This window comes from Salvelinus alpinus, chromosome 4 (genome assembly GCF_045679555.1).
Source record: "Salvelinus alpinus chromosome 4, SLU_Salpinus.1, whole genome shotgun sequence".
NCBI classification, from domain to species: Eukaryota; Metazoa; Chordata; class Actinopteri; order Salmoniformes; family Salmonidae; genus Salvelinus; species Salvelinus alpinus.
The window spans coordinates 39,990,881-40,009,327 of NC_092089.1; the positions used below are offsets into that span (position 1 = coordinate 39,990,881).

Here is an 18,447-nt window from a genome sequence, read left to right on the forward strand (position 1 = left end):
AGAAACGGAAAACTAGACACACAACATAGAATGCCCACTCAGCTCACGTCCTGACCAACACTAAAACAAAGAAAACACAAAAGAACTATGGTCAGAACGTGACAGTACCCCCCCCCCAAGGTGCAGACTCCGGCCGCAAAACCTGAACCTATAGGGGAGGGTCTGGGTGGGCATCTGTCCGCGGTGGCGGCTCAGGCGCAGGACGTGGACCCCACTCCACCATAGTCTTTGTCCGCTTTAGTGTCCTCCTTTGAGCGGCGACCCTCGCCGCCGACCCTGGCCTGGGAACCCTACTAAATGGGCCCACAGGAATGAGGGACACTTCTGAACCGAAAGACGCCTCTGGACTGAAGAAGCAGCTCCGGACTGAGGGGCAGCTCAGGACTGAGGGGTAGCTCGTGACTGAGGGGTAGCTCGTGACTGAGGGGTAGCTCGTGACTGAGGGGTAGCTCGTGACTGAGGGGTAGCTCGTGACTGAGGGGTAGCTCGTGACTGAGGGGTAGCTCGTGACTGAGGGGTAGCTCTGGACTGAGGGGTAGCTCATGACTGAGAGGTAGCTCATGACTGAGGGGTAGCTCAGGACTGAGGGGTAGCTCATGGCTGAGGACAGCTCATGACTGAAAGGCGGCTCCGGACTGAAGGGCGGCTCCGGACTGAAGGGCGGCTCCGGACTGAAGGGCGGCTCCGGACTGAAGGGCGGCTCCAGACTGAAGGGCGGCTCTGGCGGCTCCTGACTGGCGGGCGGCTCCTGACTGGCGGGCGGCTCTGGCGGCTCCTGACTGGCGGGCGGCTCTGGCGGCTCCTGACTGGCGGGCGGCTCTGGCGGCTCCTGACTGGCGGGCGGCTCTGGCGGCTCCTGACTGGCGGGCGGCTCTGGCGGCTCAGGACAGACGGGCAGCTCAGATGGCGCTGGGCAGACGGGCAGCTCAGACGGCGCTGGGCAGACGGGCAGCTTAGACGGCGCTGGGCAAAAGGGCAGCTCAGACGGGCAGCGCAGGCGGCGCTGGGCAGACGGGCAGCGCTGGGCAGACGGGCAGCGCAGGCGGCGCTGGGCAGACGGGCAGCTCAGATGGCGCTGGGCAGACGGACAGCTCAGGCGGCGCTGGACAGACGGCAGACTCTGGCCTGCTGAGGCGCACAGTAGGCCTGGTGCGTGGTGCCGGAACTGGTAGTACCGGACTGGAGACACGCACCACTAGGCGAGTGCGGGGAGCAGGAACAGGGCACACTGGACTCTCGAGGCGCACTATAAGCCTGGTGCGTGGTACCGGCACGCACCCAGCTGTGCCCCCCCCCAATACATTTTTGGGGCTGCCACTCGTGCTTCCTACCGCGCCGTCGTGCTAACCTCATTTGCCGGTATCCCTCCTCGCACTGCTCCAGCAAATCCCAGGCGGGCTCCGGCACTCTCTCTGGATCGATCGACCACCTGTCTATCTCCTCCCAAGTGGTATAATCCAGATTCTGCTGCCTAGCTAGCTCCTCAAAATGCCGCCTCTCTGCTTTCGCTGCCTCCAGCTCTGCCTTGGGGCGGCGATATTCCCCTGGCTCTGCCCAGGGTCCTTTGCCGTCCAACTCGTCTTCCCATGTCCAGGAATCCTGACATCGCTGCTGCTGCTTCCGCTGCCGCTGCCGCTGCTGCCCGTTTACACGCTGCTTGGTCCTTTTGTGGTGGGTGGTTCTGTAAAGGTTTTCTTCTGTGGACGAAGGAGAGGACCAAAGCGCAGCGTAGCCAATGTTCATCATGTTTAATAAAGACCATCAACGTGAACACTACAAAATGCAAAAACAACAAAACGTGAAAAAACCGAAACAGTCCTATCTGGTGCATAGACACAAAGACAGAAAACAACCACCCACAAAACCCAACACAAAACAGGCTACCTAAATATGGTTCCCAATCAGAGACAATGACTAACACCTGCCTCTGATTGAGAACCATATTAGGCCAAACATAGAAACGGAAAACTAGACACACAACATAGAATGCCCACTCAGCTCACGTCCTGACCAACACTAAAACAAAGAAAACACAAAAGAACTATGGTCAGAACGTGACAAAGGGGTTGTTAAATGTTATAACTATTTGGTTTTAATACCATCACCTTGAAGAGTATAGTCAGAACTACACAGTTCAGATTACTCCACATTTAGCTCTATCAGAGTTATACAGCAAGTAACTGCATGCTTTCATGATCAGTAAACATCAATTGATCATGTATTTTCAGATTCATGAGGGTAGCCGATCCATTTGGCATGTAGCTAGCTGTTGAAAAGGGTTAATGTTAGCTAACTTCACTAGGTAGGCCTACGTCGGTTGGAGAAGAAAGTGCATAAGGTCTACTTAACACTATGTTTATCCAACTGTACAAAGCTTCTACCGGTAGCTTGCAATGTAAACATTATCAGCTAACAATAGGCTTACATTGGCAAATGCGCCCTTCTGCTGCTTGACAAGCAGAGCCCACAAAGGATGGGAAATTAACCTAAACCTCTCATTCTTGTAAGGTATAATTCACTTCTATTTTAGATCACTCAAATATCCAATTAATGGTGTGTGACGTTTTATTGATAACAACCTATATGTAATTCTATGCCTCTAATAGCATGTATTATGATGTCACAACACCAAAATGATGGAATCCATCAGTGACATAATCATAACAATGACAGAAGTCAATACTCAAATGATAGATTGACCACCACTAACTTGAGATATCCACCTTCAGAGAGGACTGTTGAGATCCTTAGATAGCCAACAGTACATTTGTTTTTACATGCTGAGCATCCATTGATAAAAATATCCCTTTACGTTATAGGCCTCTGTCCATTGCTTTTTCATTTAGCCTGATTCTTTTTCAGCTATAGTTAGCCATGATTGCTAACAGGTACAGTAAGCTAATTACTGCTGATATATCAACCAGCAGGCAAGCTAATTAGGCTTTGTCCTGACATCCATATGTGTCCTTTTACTTCCAACCTTTACAAACAAACAACATTTGAAATAGGCCTACAAATAGTTGTGTAGAAACGTGTCCTTTGGCCAACACCAGAATTCTGGACAGTACTGTGAACCTTCACCTGAGAAAACAGCCAGGTGTCAAAGACACCCATATGCGTCTTTGACACCTGGCTGTTTTCTCAGGTGAAGGTTCACAGTACTGTCCAGAATTCTGGTGTTGGCCTAAGGACACGTTTCTACACAACATATGGCTAACCAACAGTCAGTTTCTGACAGACAGTCTGGGTTCAGCCTGCTACAGCTTCAGAGGGCAGGTACTACAGCTGGAATGTTCCATATATATCAGACTTTCACCAATTATTACCATCATCACACAAGCTATTCATCATGGACATGTGGTTATATACCATTGTTATGTGATAATAAAGTAAGACTTGTCAGAACTGACATTATGATAGAATTAACTATTCAGCTAACTGACTTCTTATATTCTATATCAGCCAGACACACTCAGCAGGAGGGTACATGGAAGATTTTCAGCTATCAACTCATTTAAAACCAGTTATACACATTAAATTAAAGCTATTCTAAACTCCCCCCCTTGTACTGCACTGTGGTCCCTTCTACAAACCACCTGCTAGCAGGCATGAATTTATCTGGCCTTTTCCATGACAACGTACGTGCACGTCCAACACAAACTGCCCCCCTGCTCTGAATTCTACCCTTATAGCCTCAGTGAGGGGCAACATTCCTGTAGAGTCAACTCTAATTTTGGACATTTTTTTAAGAGGGAGGGATAATGTTTAGGGTAACAGTCATGCACTGAGTGAGGCGTAGGCTGCAGTGCCTGCATCTGAATCACACACTAAAATAGGCAAACAACACCCCTCCCAAAACCACCCCACGTAGGCCTACACACAGAGGTGTCCAATAGAAGCCCAGCCCTGAATCTACACCTCAGTGGATGGTGTCCTAGCAGGGCCTCTGGTTTAAATAGCGCTCTTTCAGATACTTTGATAGTTTGATTGAGCCTGAATGGAGTGCCAGATCGTCTGGGTTTGCTCTTTTGGGACTATTCAATTGGTTCCATTGCGCCAGCTCAATCAAGCACTAAATAAATAAATAAAATGTTTGGGGGGGGGGGGGGGTGTCTGCTGACCTGCGTGTAACTTTGGCAGCCATTACAACAAGAGATGTTCCCAGGTCTGTTATCAGTTTGGTTTATTGTTACAGCCCAGACCTTAGACTGAGTAAATAGCTGTGAAAATGTACGTCTTCCTGAATCCTGACTGCAGCTTGCTTGGCTCAGGAGAGAGCGAGACTTCAGAGACGAGTTCCAAATGTTTAAAGATGGAAAGATGATCATCATGCCTGAGATCCCTTTCAAGTCCCTCTACATCCAAACAGTTGCTTAAAGGGATACCTGCTCATATGAAACATGTTAAAACACAGCACACCCCTTCCTCCTCCTCCTTCTCTTGCACTAGAGCCTGACCTAGGATAGTAGCATACTTGATCGTTTGCTACTGCCTCAGTAGGATTCTTGATCGTTTCCTACTGCCTCAGTCGGATACTTGATCGTTTTCTACTGCCTCAGTAGGAATCTTTATGTTTGCTACTGCCTCAGTAGGACACTTAATCATTTGCTATGCCAGAGGAACTCTCTCCTCACATCTGGCTCCTGTCTCAGGTTCAACACTGGGGTTGGTTATCAATCTTTACCCTGAGGGAATCAGGTCAGGGGTTGCAATGTGACTGTCTATATCGACATGGGATGGGAGTGGAAGTGTTTGCATCGTAAACCATAATATATGCCTGAACATTTTGATTATCATTCATCATTACTACGGACAGGAGTTCTTCCTGTTGAAATCACTTTGCAGACAGGAACCATTCCAGGCCCTGTTAATTATACTATTAGTCAACCGATCAATTAGGTATTTTGTCATACATGACATGCAGATGATCAGAAAAACACCTATTTTATGGTTGTATATAATGTAAGTCCTTAGGCTATTACTTGAAGATGTTGTGTTCAAAGTGAGCTTACCTCTGAAGGCAGAATGGGCTGGTTACATGCAGCACATTTGGGGGCCAAGACCCTGAGAAAACGAGAGAACAACGAAGATAAATCAATTGATAGAAATAATAACAGTTTCAGACTGAAAATATATGTCTGGTTTATACTGGTTCCCTACAGAAAGACCACCAGGCTTGATATAGATACAGCACTTGTATCTGTTACTCTTTTTTCAGGTTAATACTTCTAACACTTTCACTAGTCCCCCCTTTGCCCATTCTCTCCTCCTTTGCCCCTTCTCTCCTTCTCTCCCCCTCTCTCCCCTTCAGTGTGTGTGTGCATGAGAGCGTTGCGACTGCTAAGGAGAGGTGGTGAGTCTCCAGGTCTGCAGATGTGCTGGCTCAGCCTCACACGTGATACAACCAGTCCAGAAAAATACATTCATTCTTTCCCCACACACACAGACACACACACCGTGTGCAGCTGGCTGGCACCTGAATGTCTGAGTCTGTAAAACAAAGGCTGTCTCAGTGTAGTGTGCATGACTAGGTCTGATTGAGAAACCACACACATTTCTTGTCCTAGATATATGCGTAATAGGGTATCCGTATTAAATTCCTGTTTTTCCTGCACTCTGTGCAGTATTTATAAGAGTATTATTGTGTTAATAGCCCAGTGTAACACCACTGACTTTGAATTGCGTTAAAGGGATAGTTCAGCCAAATTACAAAATTACACATAGTTTCCTTATCCTGTAACAGTCTATGGACAAGGTATAACAGCAATCCATGCTTTGGTTTAGTTTCTTTGGCACTGTTTCCACATGCTAACGTTTTAGCATTTGTAGCACAAATCCCATTCAAGTCATGGGACCAATATTAGCATTTTTTTCATATCATGTTCAAAGCATCTATAAGTGACTTTGTTGAGGATGCTGGTTCGAATCCCCGAGCTGACTAGGTGAAAATCTGGTGATGTGACCTTGAGCAAGGCACTTAAACCAAATTTCACTTGTAAGTCACTAAAATGTAACTGTTAAGCTTCACAATATTTTATTAATTTAATTTTACATTTTTATTTGACCTTTATTTAACTGGGCAGGTCAGTTAAGAACAAATTCTTATTCACAATGACGGCCTACCCCGGCCAAACCCGGACGACGCTGGGCCAATTGTGCGCCGCCTTATGGGACTCCCAATCACAGCCGGTTGTGATCAGCCTGGAATCGAACCAGGATCTGTAGTGATGCCTCTAGCACTGAGATGCAGTGCCTTAGACCGCTGTGCCACTCGGGAGCCAAATGATGATTTGGACATGATGCACGAAAAATGCTAATATCGGTTTCATGACTTCAATGGGATTGGCGCAACGAATGCTAAAATGTTAGCATGTGGAAGCAGTGACAGGGAAACTAAACCAAAACATTTTTATTTAACCTTTATTGAACTAGGCAAGTCCGTTAAGAACAAATTCTTATTTACAATGAAGGCCTACCAAAAGGCCACCTGCGGGGACGGGGGCTTGACACACATCACAACAAGAGAGACCTAAGACAACAACATAGCAAGGACGCAACACATGACAACACAGCATGGTAGCAACACAACATAACAACAACATGGTAGCAACACAACATGGTAGCAGCATAAAACATGGTACATACATTATTGGGCACAGACAACAGCACAAAGGGCAAGAAGGTAGAGACAACAATACATCACGCAAAGCAGCCACAACTGTCAGTAAGAGTGTCCATGATTGAGTCTTTGAATGACGAGATTGAGATAAAACTGTCGAGTTTGAGTGTTTGTTGCAGCTCGTTCCAGTCGCTAGCTGCAGCTAACTGAAAAGAGGAGCGACCCAGGGATGTGTCTGCTTTGGGGACCTTGGTAACAGAATGTGACTGGCAGAACAGGTGTTGTATGTGGAGGATGAGGGCAGCAGTAGATATCTCAGATAGGGGGGAGTGAGGCCTAAGAGGGTTTGAGCATTGATTGATGTCATACCTTGTCCATAGACTGCCTATAGGTTAAGGAAACCAATGTGTCATTTTGTAATTTGGGGGAACTATCCCTTTAATCAAAGCAACAGTATGCTAGTGAATGAATGCTAGTGACGATTAATCATGAATAGGCGGGAAAAGACATCTGGGCTTCAGTACAGTGAGATCTGATTGCTCTAGCATAAGGCCCATGGCTCTTACTTTCTCCATGGTTCTGTCAGTATAGTGGGCTGTTGCCCTGGTCTGGCCTGGCCGGCTGCTGTGGATTCCATTGTGACCAGATTCCTGATTCAGTGTGTTTGTTGTGCTTGGCTGAGGTGACCCCATGCTGCTACTCCCTTTGCTCTTCCACAGGAGACTCATCCCTTCCTACCTAACATCTCTCTCCCCCTTCCTCTCCACGTGGCAAAAACCTGATCCTGCTATGTCCAAATGGAACTGCCGCTGACTTCTGTTATAGAAACATGACTTCTGGCCGTATTGTTAGCGCCAGTTAAACTAATATGTTTATGTTTTGCAGTGTTCATAACGGTTGTACCCATGTACCTGTGGTAGTCTTTGACACAGTAAATCTTGTTCTCTGTGTCCACAGTGAAGGGCACTCCGTCCAGACTGTCGTTACAGATGACACAACGGAAACAGCCAGGGTGGTAGGACTTCCCAAGGGCCTGCAGGATCTATAGAGGTGGAGGGGGAGAGATAGAAAGAGAGGGGAGCGAGAGAGAAAGAGAAGGGGAGAGAGAAAGAGAGAGGGTGGATGGAGAGACAGAAAGAGAGAAGGGGAGAGGGAGAGAGAGAGGGGTAGAGAGGGAGAGAGAGAGAGAGAAGGGGTGAAGGAGAGAGAGACAGAGACAGAGAAGGGGCAACGGAGAGAGGGACAGAGAGATAAGGGGATAGAGAGAGCGAGAGAAGGAGAGTGAAAGAGAGAGAATTTCAATGCTTTATCATATCTAACAAGTAGTGGATCGCTGATCACTCATCCACAGAGTATAGAGTTGACTGTCTTACAGTGAGTTAGTAGCTGAGGGAAGCAGTGTGTTGGAGAGAGAGACAGTGATAATAGGAAAACAGATCTGACCCCCCCTGCTACAGCTCTGTATGGTTAACATGTGTAAAGCCATGTCATGGTAAATCCTTCATGTGTTACTACACCTGCTGATGACTACTGAACTTGGGTTTTATATTCTCTCTATGTGTCCTGGTTTTACCCTAGTGTGTGTGTGTGTGTGTGTGTGTGTGTGTGTGTGTGTGTGTGTGTGTGTGTGTGTGTGTGTGTGTGTGTGTGTGTGTGTGTGTGTGTGTGTGTGTGTGTGTGTGTGTGTGTGTGTGTGTGTGTGTGTGTGTGTGTGTGTCCTGAAACCACCACTTCCTCCTAAGCTTTCTCCAGATGTGCCCACAGGAAGTTCTCTGAGGGAGGAGTGACTCCATGTTTCTGCTGCTCAAAACACTGATGGAGGGCACACACTCACACACTCACTCACTCACTTACACTCACTTACACTCACTTACACTCACTTACACTCACACTCACCATATCCATGATCAGATGTCCGCATGCGTTACACTTGTCTGCAGACTGCTGGAATCCAGAATACTGGAACAGACAGAGGAGAGGGGAGGACAGTGAGGTTACATCATCTCATAAGAAACTGCTGGCATCTTAGACTGACTCTTAGTCTTCTTCTCATATGAGCCCAGTCCACCTCATATGATACATGGGGGAATTCTCCCACATCAACTTAATGTTTAATTAGGGATAAATACAACCATGTCCAGAAATAGTCCTCTAACACCAGGCGAGATAAGTTAGACTCATTAGCAGCACAGAGACAGTAGGACAACTGATTTAATCGACTAGTAACGGACAAACTGTAATGTACTGGAGCGTGTTGTTGTGACAGGGCAGCTGAGGTAAACATGGGTCCTCCTGCTCGTTCTTCTTTATACAAGGTGTCACTGTGCAATGCCCAGGGGCGTATGCCTCTAAAACATGGATAAGTACTAGCTCCAGTTACCAGACCCCCTCCCTAATGCCCCTACAGGAGTAAACTGATCCAGAATCTCTTAGAAACTTGAACTTGGGCCACGAGGTGAAGAAATCAAATTTAAACTATAATCTGGAGTCCAGAGGTCACGGTCACATATAGTCATGGTAGCACACAGTGGAAGACACATCTGCTGTCAGAAATATAGATAATACTCTATTCACATACTGCTAAACTATGCAGGGTTCTAGATACAGTATCCAGATGGACTACTTACCAGAAAGTCCTCTTCACAGAACACCTTCCCACCGACGTAGTAAAATGCTTTCCCCCGTAGCCTTCTGCCTGGGACGAAGAACAGAGATGGGCTTTTAGAATATAAACTTAACTGAAACAACACTCAACAGTTCGGGCTGGGCCCAACCATGAGACCAAACTGTCTGACCATGATTAGACCAAACATTACTTTTACCAAATTGTAGCAGATCACACAGGCGACTAGAGGTCGACCGATTATGATTTTTCAACGCCGATACCGATAATTGGAGGACCAAAAAAGCCGATACCGATTAATCGGCCGATTTTTAAAAATGTATTTGTAATAATGACAATTACAACAATACTGAATTAACACTTATTTTACCTTAATATAATACATCAATAAAAATCTATTTAGCCTCAAATAAATAATGAAACATGTTCAATTTGGTTTAAATAATGCAAAAACAAAGTGTTGGAGAAGTAAAAGTGCAATATGTGCCATGTAAAAAAGCTAACATTTGAGTTCCTTGCTCAGAACATGAGAACATATGAAAGTTGGTGGTTCCTTTTAACATGAAACTTCAATATTCCCAGGTAAGAGGTTTTAGGTTGTAGTTAATATAGTATTTATAGGACTATTTCTCTCTATACCATTTGTATTTCATATACCTTTGACTATTGGATGTTCTTATACTATAGTATTGCCAGTGTAACAGTATAGCTTCCGTCACTCTCCTCGCCCCTACCTGGGCTCGAACCAGGAACACATCGACAACAGCCACCCTCGAAGCAGCGTTACTCATGCAGAGCAAGGGGAACAACCACTCCAAGTCTCAGAGCGACTGACGTTTGAAACGCTATTAGCGCTACCCCGCTAACTAGCTAGCCATTTCACATCGGTTACACCAGCCATTAGGCTGATAGGCTTGAAGTCATAAACAACGAAGAGCTGCTGGCAAAACGCACGAAAGTGCTGTTTGAATGAATGCTTACGATCCTGCTGCTGCCCACCATCGCTCAGTCAGACTGCTCTATCAAATCATAGACTTAATTATAACATAATAACACACAGAAATACGAGCCTTTGGTCATTAATATGGTCGAATCCGGAAACTATCATTTCGAAAACAAAACGTTTATTATTTCAGTGAAGTACGGAACCGTTCGGTATTTTATCTAACGGATGGCATCCATAAGTCTAAATATTCTTGTTACATTGCACAACCTTCAATGTTATGTCATAATTACGTAAAATTCTAGCAAATTAGTTCGCAATGAGCCAGGCAAATTAGGCGGCCCAAACTGTTGCATATACCCTGACTTTGCGTGCAATGAACGCAAGAGAAATTACACAATTTCACCTGGTTAATATTGCCTGCTAACCTGGATTTCTTTTAGCTAAATATGCAGGTTTAAAAATATATACTTCTGTGTATTGATTTTAAGAAAGGCATTGGTGTTTATGGTTAGGTACAGTCGTCCAACGATTGTGCTTTTTTCCCAATGCGCTTTTGTTAAATGAGAGGCAGGTGGAGCGTTGGACTAGTTAACAGTAAGGTTGTAAGATTGGATCCCCCGAGCTGACAAGGTAAAAATCTGTCATTCTGCCCCTGAACAAGACAGTTAACCCACTGTTCCTAGACCGTCATTGAAAATAAGAATGTGTTCTTAACTGACTTGCCTAGTTAAATAAAGATGAAATAAAGGTGTAAAAAAAAAATATATATATATATATAGGCAAAATCGGCACCCAAAAATACCGATTTCCGATTGTTATGAAAACTTGAAATCGGCCCTAATTAATCGGCCATTCCGATTAATCGGTCGACCTCTACAGGAGACATCTGGGAGTATTCGGAGAGATGTGTGAACTCCATATGAAATCCTAGCCTGGTCTCAGATCTATTTGACAGCACAAATTGATCTGGGACCAGGCTAATGAGCCCTATACATCTCCCCTAAATCACACCAGAAGAATGCCCAGAAGCGCTGTGGTAACTTATTTCCGTTCAAAGGCTCCAGAACGTCAGACAGAATCCATTAAGTCTTGCTAATTCCCAGACACCAACTCAAATAAACACTGAGTCTATTACTGTAGCAGCCTCTTGATTTAATCTGCTTCAGAGAGAGACTGGCCTGGTTGGGCAGCTTTCTGCTACACTGGGAACTACTGGGAACACACCTGGGACCTCGCTGAGACAATCACTAGCACATGAGGAGAAAATGGTGTGATTGAATACAATGACTAAACAGAGCGTAACTGATTAAAACAGAGTTCTCTAATGGTTTGCTTCACGTGGCAAAGAGAAAGAGACAGAGAGAGAGTGAGTGAGACCCAGGCCTCAGGCCCAGAGGCAGCGCTAGCTCTTCTTCTTTCCCTCTCCTTTCCTGCTTTCTGTCTGTTCTCTCCAAGATCACTCCACATACCGAGTGCACATCCTGTCTGTCTGAATCCCCCTCTCCTCCTCTCCTTCATAAAATACCCCCTTCTCTTCTCTCCCCCCCCCCCCCCCCCCTACAGCCCATCCCACAGGAAGGGGAAACATTCCACACATTTTCAGGGAGGAGGTGAAGGAGGGACGGGGGGAGAGAGGGAGGAGGGTTAACACTAGTGAATGGGAGCCTTCTTCATCTCCTGGCTGCCACAGAGCTATTAGCTACACACGTTAGACTAATCAAAAATGGCGGAAGGCGAGTAGAGCGATGGTGCTAAAATAATCACTAAGCGATTAGGAACTAACATGTTTTATTCAGAGGTCTCATTGTCAGAGATGGCTGGCTGAGGAAATGGGGGTCTTAACACAACAGGCCTGGGATGGAGAGAAGAGCAGAGCACTTGATACCAGTGGTGACCTGAACATGGCATTGAGGGGGCAGCAGAGTTCAGACAAACAGCTAGGGCACACTGTAGCGAAACCTTGTGCAATGGAAAATGGACATGTGTGTTCTTATTGGACATTTCAGGTAGTTTTGGCCAATAAGAACACTGAAGTTCAGGTAGTACCTCCCCGTTTCCCCTGAGTTTCAAAACGTTTTCTCCCCTACTGAACATGACCCTAGTGACCCCTAAGACTTTCCACTGATTCCTCCTCTCTGGTACTTTAACTCTAAATCCACGATAAACCCAGAACCCACATTATCCTAAAAACTTGTAATGTCATATGGGACCCTCTCAGGGGTAACAATAATAGACACTAAATCACAGTAGATCTCCTGAAAGCCCACAGCAGCCATCTGAAAGGTTTTGATCCTCTTAAGGACATGGATAGAGCCAAACAATGAGACATCCTGTGCTGTACTTCTATCAAGGCTTTGAACCTACGCATGCAGTAGCATTATGAAACTGGCCAAGCTTCCTGACAAAACTCGGAACTAACGGTCTTATCATGTACAACATTTAATTGAATTACATTGATCTGATTTGAATGGAATGTAACATTCCTTTGTAATAAGTGCCATATGACATGCCTATCCTCCTTGTACTTCAGTGGGATAAACTGACAATATCAAGGTCAGAAAGGCAATCGTTACAACAACAAGACAACCATCTCTGCATCAGGAAAAGGTGCAAAACTGTCCCTTGAATAATCATAATTTAATAACCCTATTTTCCCCTTCATTTCCCTTAGGAACGAAGAAAAGAGTGATGGATGGAATGGGGGATGAACACTTCTTCACATTCCTGTCTTTTTGGAGAGAGAGAGAGAGAGAGAGACAGAGAGACAGAGAGACAGAGAGACAGAGAGAGAGAGAGAGAGAGACAGAGAGAGAGAGAGAGAGAGAGAGAGAGAGAGAGAGAGAGAGACAGAGAGAGAGAGAGAGAGAGAGAGAGAGACAGAGAGAGAGAGAGAGAGAGAGAGAGAGAGAGAGAGAGAGAGAGAGAGAGAGAGAGAGAGAGAGAGAGACAGAGAGACAGAGAGACAGAGAGACAGAGAGACAGAGAGATGCTTTGTCTCATGCTTTGTTGATTTCAAAAAAGCCTTCGACTCAATTTGGCATGAGGGTCTGCTATACAAATTGATGGAAAGTGGTGTTGGGGGTAAAACATACGACATTATAAAATCCATGTACACAAACAACAAGTGTGCCGTTAAAATTGGCAAAAAACACACACATTTCTTCACACAGGGTCGTGGGGTGAGACAGGGATGCAGCTTAAGCCCCACCCTCTTCAACATATATATCAACGAATTGGCGCGGGCACTAGAACAGTCTGCAGCACCCGGTCTCACCCTACTAGAATCCGAAGTCAAATGTCTACTGTTTGCTGATGATCTGGTGCTTCTGTCACCAACCAAGGAGGGCCTACAGCAGCACCTAGATCTTCTGCACAGATTCTGTCAGACCTGGGCCCTGACAGTAAATCTCAGTAAGACCAAAATAATGGTGTTCCAAAAAAGGTCCAGTCACCAGGACCACAAATTCCATCTAGACACCGTTGCCCTAGAGCACACAAAAAACTATACATACCTCGGCCTAAACATCAGCACCACAGGTAACTTCCACAAAGCTGTGAACGATCTGAGAGACAAGGCAAGAAGGGCCTTCTATGCCATCAAAAGGAACATAAATTTCAACATACCAATTAGGATCTGGCTAAAAATACTTGAATCAGTCATAGAGCCCATTGCCCTTTATGGTTGTGAGGTCTGGGGTCCGCTCACCAACCAAGATTTCACAAAATGGGACAAACACCAAATTGAGACTCTGCATGCAGAATTCTGCAAAAATATCCTCCGTGTACAACGTAGAACACCAAATAATGCATGCAGAGCAGAATTAGGCCGATACCCACTAATTATCAAAATCCAGAAAAGAGCCGTTAAATTCTACAACCACCTAAAAGGAAGCGATTCCCAAACCTTCCATAACAAAGCCATCACCTACAGAGAGATGAACCTGGAGAAGAGTCCCCTAAGCAAGCTGGTCCTAGGGCTCTGTTCACAAACACAAGCACACCCCACAGAGCCCCAGGACAACAGCACAATTAGACCCAACCAAATCATGAGAAAACAAAAAGATAATTACTTGACACATTGGAAAGAATTAACAAAAAAACAGAGCAAACTAGAATGCTATTTGGCCCTAAACAGAGAGTACACAGTGGCAGAATACCTGACCACTGTGACTGACCCAAACTTAAGGAAAGCTTTGACTATGTACAGACTCAGTGAGCATAGCCTTGCTATTGAGAAAGGCCGCCGTAAGCAGACATGGCTCTCAAGAGAAGACAGGCTATGTGCACACTGCCCACAAAATGAGGTGGAAACTGAGCTGCACTTCCTAACCTCCTGCCCAATGTATGACCATATTAGAGAGACATATTTCCCTCAGATTACACAGATCCACAAAGAATTTGAAAACAAATCCAATTTTGATAAACTCCCATATCTACTGGGAGAAATTCCACAGTGTGCCATCACAGCAGCAAGATTTGTGACCTGCTGCCACAAGAAAAGGGCAACCAGTGAAGAACAAACACCATTGTAAATACAACCCATATTTATGCTTATTTATTTTAACTTGTGTGCTTTAACCATTTGTACATTGTTACAACACTGTATATATATAATATAACATTTGTAATGTCTTTATTGTTTTGAAACTTCTGTATGTGTAATGTTTACTGTTAATTTGTATTGTTTATTTCACTTTTGTATAATATCTACCTCACTTGCTTTGGCAATGTTAACACATGTTTCCCATGCCAATAAAGCCCCTTGAATTGAATTGAATTGAGAGAGGGAGACAGAGAGACAGAGACAGAGACAGAGACAGAGACAGAGACAGAGACAGAGACAGAGACAGAGACAGAGAGAGAGACAGAGAGAGAGAGAGAGAGAGAGAGAGAGAGAGAGAGAGAGAGAGAGAGACAGAGAGAGAGGGAGACAGAGAGAGAGACAGAGACAGAGACAGAGACAGAGACAGAGAGAGAGAGAGAGAGAGAGAGAGAGAGAGAGAGAGAGAGAGAGAGAGAGAGAGAGAGAGAGAGAGAGAGAGAGAGAGAGAGAGAGAGAGAGAGAGAGAGAGAGAGAGAGAGAGAGAGAGAGAGAGAGAGAGAGAGAGAGAGAGAGAGAGGAGAGCCTTGTGAGACGATAAGATGAATGAATGTCAGAGGAAGACTGTACTGACTGTCACGTTCTGACCTTTATTTCCTTTGTTTTGTCTTTATTTAGTATGGTCAGGGCGTGAGTTGGGGTGGGCAGTCTATGTGTGTTATCTATGTTGAGGTTTTGTGTTCGGCCTGGTATGATTCTCAATCAGAGGCAGCTGTCTATCGTTGTCCCTGATTGAGAATCATACTTAGGTAGCCTGGGTTTCACTTTTGGTTTGTGGGTGTTTGTTTCCGTGTCAGTGTTTGTCGCCACACGGTACTCTTTCGTTTGATCATCGTTTATTGTTTTAGTTCCTGTGTTCAGTTTTGGATTTATATTAAAGACATGAACACTTACCACGCTGCGCTTTGGTCCGATCCTTCTACCACCACAGACGATCGTTACACTGACAGTAATGACAGAGTTCCAGAAGAATGATGACTATGTCCCCCCTAATATAAATAATAAATGCCTCAGAGACAGAAAACACACACAGGCCTGGGCTGTTTTCTTGTGAAAACGTTATTTAATACCTCAAGGTTCCTCAAGCAATAAAACCACAGCAGTTTTCAGATCACTAACTGTCACGTTCTGACCATAGTTCTTTTGTATTTTCTTTGTTTTAGTGTGGTCAGGGCGTGAGTTGGGTGGGTAATCTATGTTTTCTATTTCTGTGTTGGTTTTCTGTGTTTGGCCTGATATGGCTCTCAATCAGAGGCAGCTGTCAATCGTTGTCCCTGATTGGGAACCACATTTAGGTAGCCTGTTTTCTGTTGGGTTTGGTGGGTGGGTGTTTTCAGTCTTTGTGTGTCTGCACCAGATAGAACTGTTTCGGTTTTCACTGTTGTTTTTGTATTTTGAGTTGTTCACTTTCATTAAATAAGATGAACAATTACCACGCTGCGCATTGGTCCTCCGATCCTTCAAACTTCTCCTCCTCAGACGAGGAGGAGGACAACAGCCGTTACACTAACGTCACATCCAATCCATGCTTGTGTTCTATAACGGCAGAAGATTAGTTGGAGAGGCTGATGTTGTAAGGTGGGTTGGGATTGGTTGGGCTCAGGACACAGCAACAATTACACTTCTGTTCTCACAAAAAAACAACCCACCTCCAGTCTCATCTCAGCCAAAAGCTCTAGTCCAACCCAGCTCCAGTCTCATCTCAGCCAAAAGCTCTTGTCCAACCCACCTCCAGTCTCATCTCAGCCAAAAGCTCTAGTCCAACCCAGCCTCATCTCAGCCAAAAGCTCTAGTCCAACCCACCTCCAGTCTCATCTCAGCCAAAAGCTCTAGTCCATCCCACCTCCAGTCTCATCTCAAACTTTTTATAGTCCCGTACCCCTTCAAACATTCAACCTCCAGCTGCGTACCCCCTCTAGCACCAGGGTCAGCGCACTCTCAAATGTTGTTTTTGCCATCATTGTAAGCCTGCCACACACACACTATACAATATATTTATTAAACATAAGAATGAGCGTGAGTTTTTGTCACAACCCCGCTCATGGGAAGTGACAAAGACCAGGACCAGGGCACAAATAATAATAATATAATAATAAATCATTTTGTTTTATTTAGTCATCTTACATATAAAACCTTATTTGTTCATCTAAAATTATGAATAACTCACCACAGGTTAATGAGAAGGGTGTGCTTGAAAGGATGCACATAACTCTGCAATGTTAGGTTGTATTGGACAGAGTCTCAGTCTTAAATTATTTTAAATTATTATTTAGTTTTCATGCTAGTGAGGGCCGAGAATCCACTCTCACAGAGGTACGTGGTTGCAAAGGGCATCAGTGTCTTAACAGCGTCATTTGCCAAGGCAAGAAACTCTGAGCGCAGCCCTATTCATAAATCTGGCATTGGCTTCTGATTAAATTACATTTTCTCAGAACTGCATGTTGCAATTTCGATGAGGCTCTCGTTCAGAAATCGGTAAGTGGACTGGAGGGCAGGGCATGAAAGGGATAACGAATCCAGTTGTTTGTGTCGTCCGTTTCGGGAAAGTACCTGCGTAATTGAGCACCCAGCTATATCACATTTGACATTGTCCGTAAGCTTCAGTTCATTTGTACACAAAAAATCATACAATGATGGAAAGACCTGTGTGTTGTCCTTGTTAATGCAGACAGAAAAGAGCTCCAACTTCTTAATCATAGCCCCCATTTTGTCCTGCACATTGAATATCGTTGTGGAGAGTCCCTGTAATCCTAGATTCAGATCATTCAGGCGAGAAAAAACATCACCTAGATAGGCCAGTCGTGTGAGAAACTCGTCATCATGCAAGCGGTCAGACAAGTGAAAATCATGGTTAGTAAAGAAAACTTTATGCTTGTCTCTCAATTTAAAAAAAACGTGTCAATACTTTGCCTCTTGATAACCAGCGCACTTCTGTATGTTGGTCGCTGCCCATATCATTGCATAATGCAGAAAATACACGAGAGTTCAGGGGCCTTGCTTTAACAAAGTTAACAATTTTCACTATAGTGTCCAAAACGTTTTTCAAGCTGTCAGGCATTCCCTTGGCAGCAAGAGCCTCTCGGTAGATGCTGCAGTGTACACAAGTGGCGTCAGGAGCAACTGCTTGCACACGCGTTACAACTCCACTATGTTTCCCTGTCATGGATTTTGCGCCATTAGTATAGATACCAACACATCTTGACCACTATAGTCCATTTGATGTCACAAAAATGACCAGTACTTTAAAAACATCCTCTCATGTTGTCCTGGTTTCCAGAAGAGGATGTCTTCCTTAATTGACCCCCCATAAACGTAACTGACATATACCAGGAGCTGTGCCAGGCCTGCCACGTCTGTTGACTCATCCAGCTGTAACGAATAGAATTCACTGGCTTGCATGCGAAGCAGTAATTATTTCAAAACATCTCCTGCCATGTTACACGCACCCCAGTTTGGGAATACCTGCTCCAGTCAGGCCTGCCACGTCTGTTGACTCATCCAGCTGTAACGAATAGAATTCACTGGCTTGCATGCGAAGCAGTAATTATTTCAAAACATCTCCTGCCATGTTACACGCACCCCAGTTTGGGAATACCTGCTCCAGTCAGGCCTGCCACGTCTGTTGACTCATCCAGCTGTAACGAATAGAATTCACTGGC

At 45.1% G+C, this 18,447-nt stretch overlaps 1 protein-coding gene across 1 annotated transcript in view; it reads right to left on the minus strand.

The window, feature by feature from the left end:
* Positions 1-18,447, minus strand: part of LOC139573508 (Wilms tumor protein 1-interacting protein-like) — a 41,496-nt gene that overhangs the window by 3,178 nt on the left and 19,871 nt on the right. Inside the window, exons 3-6 of the mRNA XM_071397021.1 lie at positions 9,247-9,314; positions 8,516-8,578; positions 7,531-7,661; positions 5,013-5,064 (exon numbers count right to left, since the gene is read on the minus strand). Of these exons, the coding sequence (XP_071253122.1) occupies positions 5,013-5,064; positions 7,531-7,661; positions 8,516-8,578; positions 9,247-9,314 (314 nt within the window). The remainder of the gene's footprint in view (positions 1-5,012; positions 5,065-7,530; positions 7,662-8,515; positions 8,579-9,246; positions 9,315-18,447) is intronic.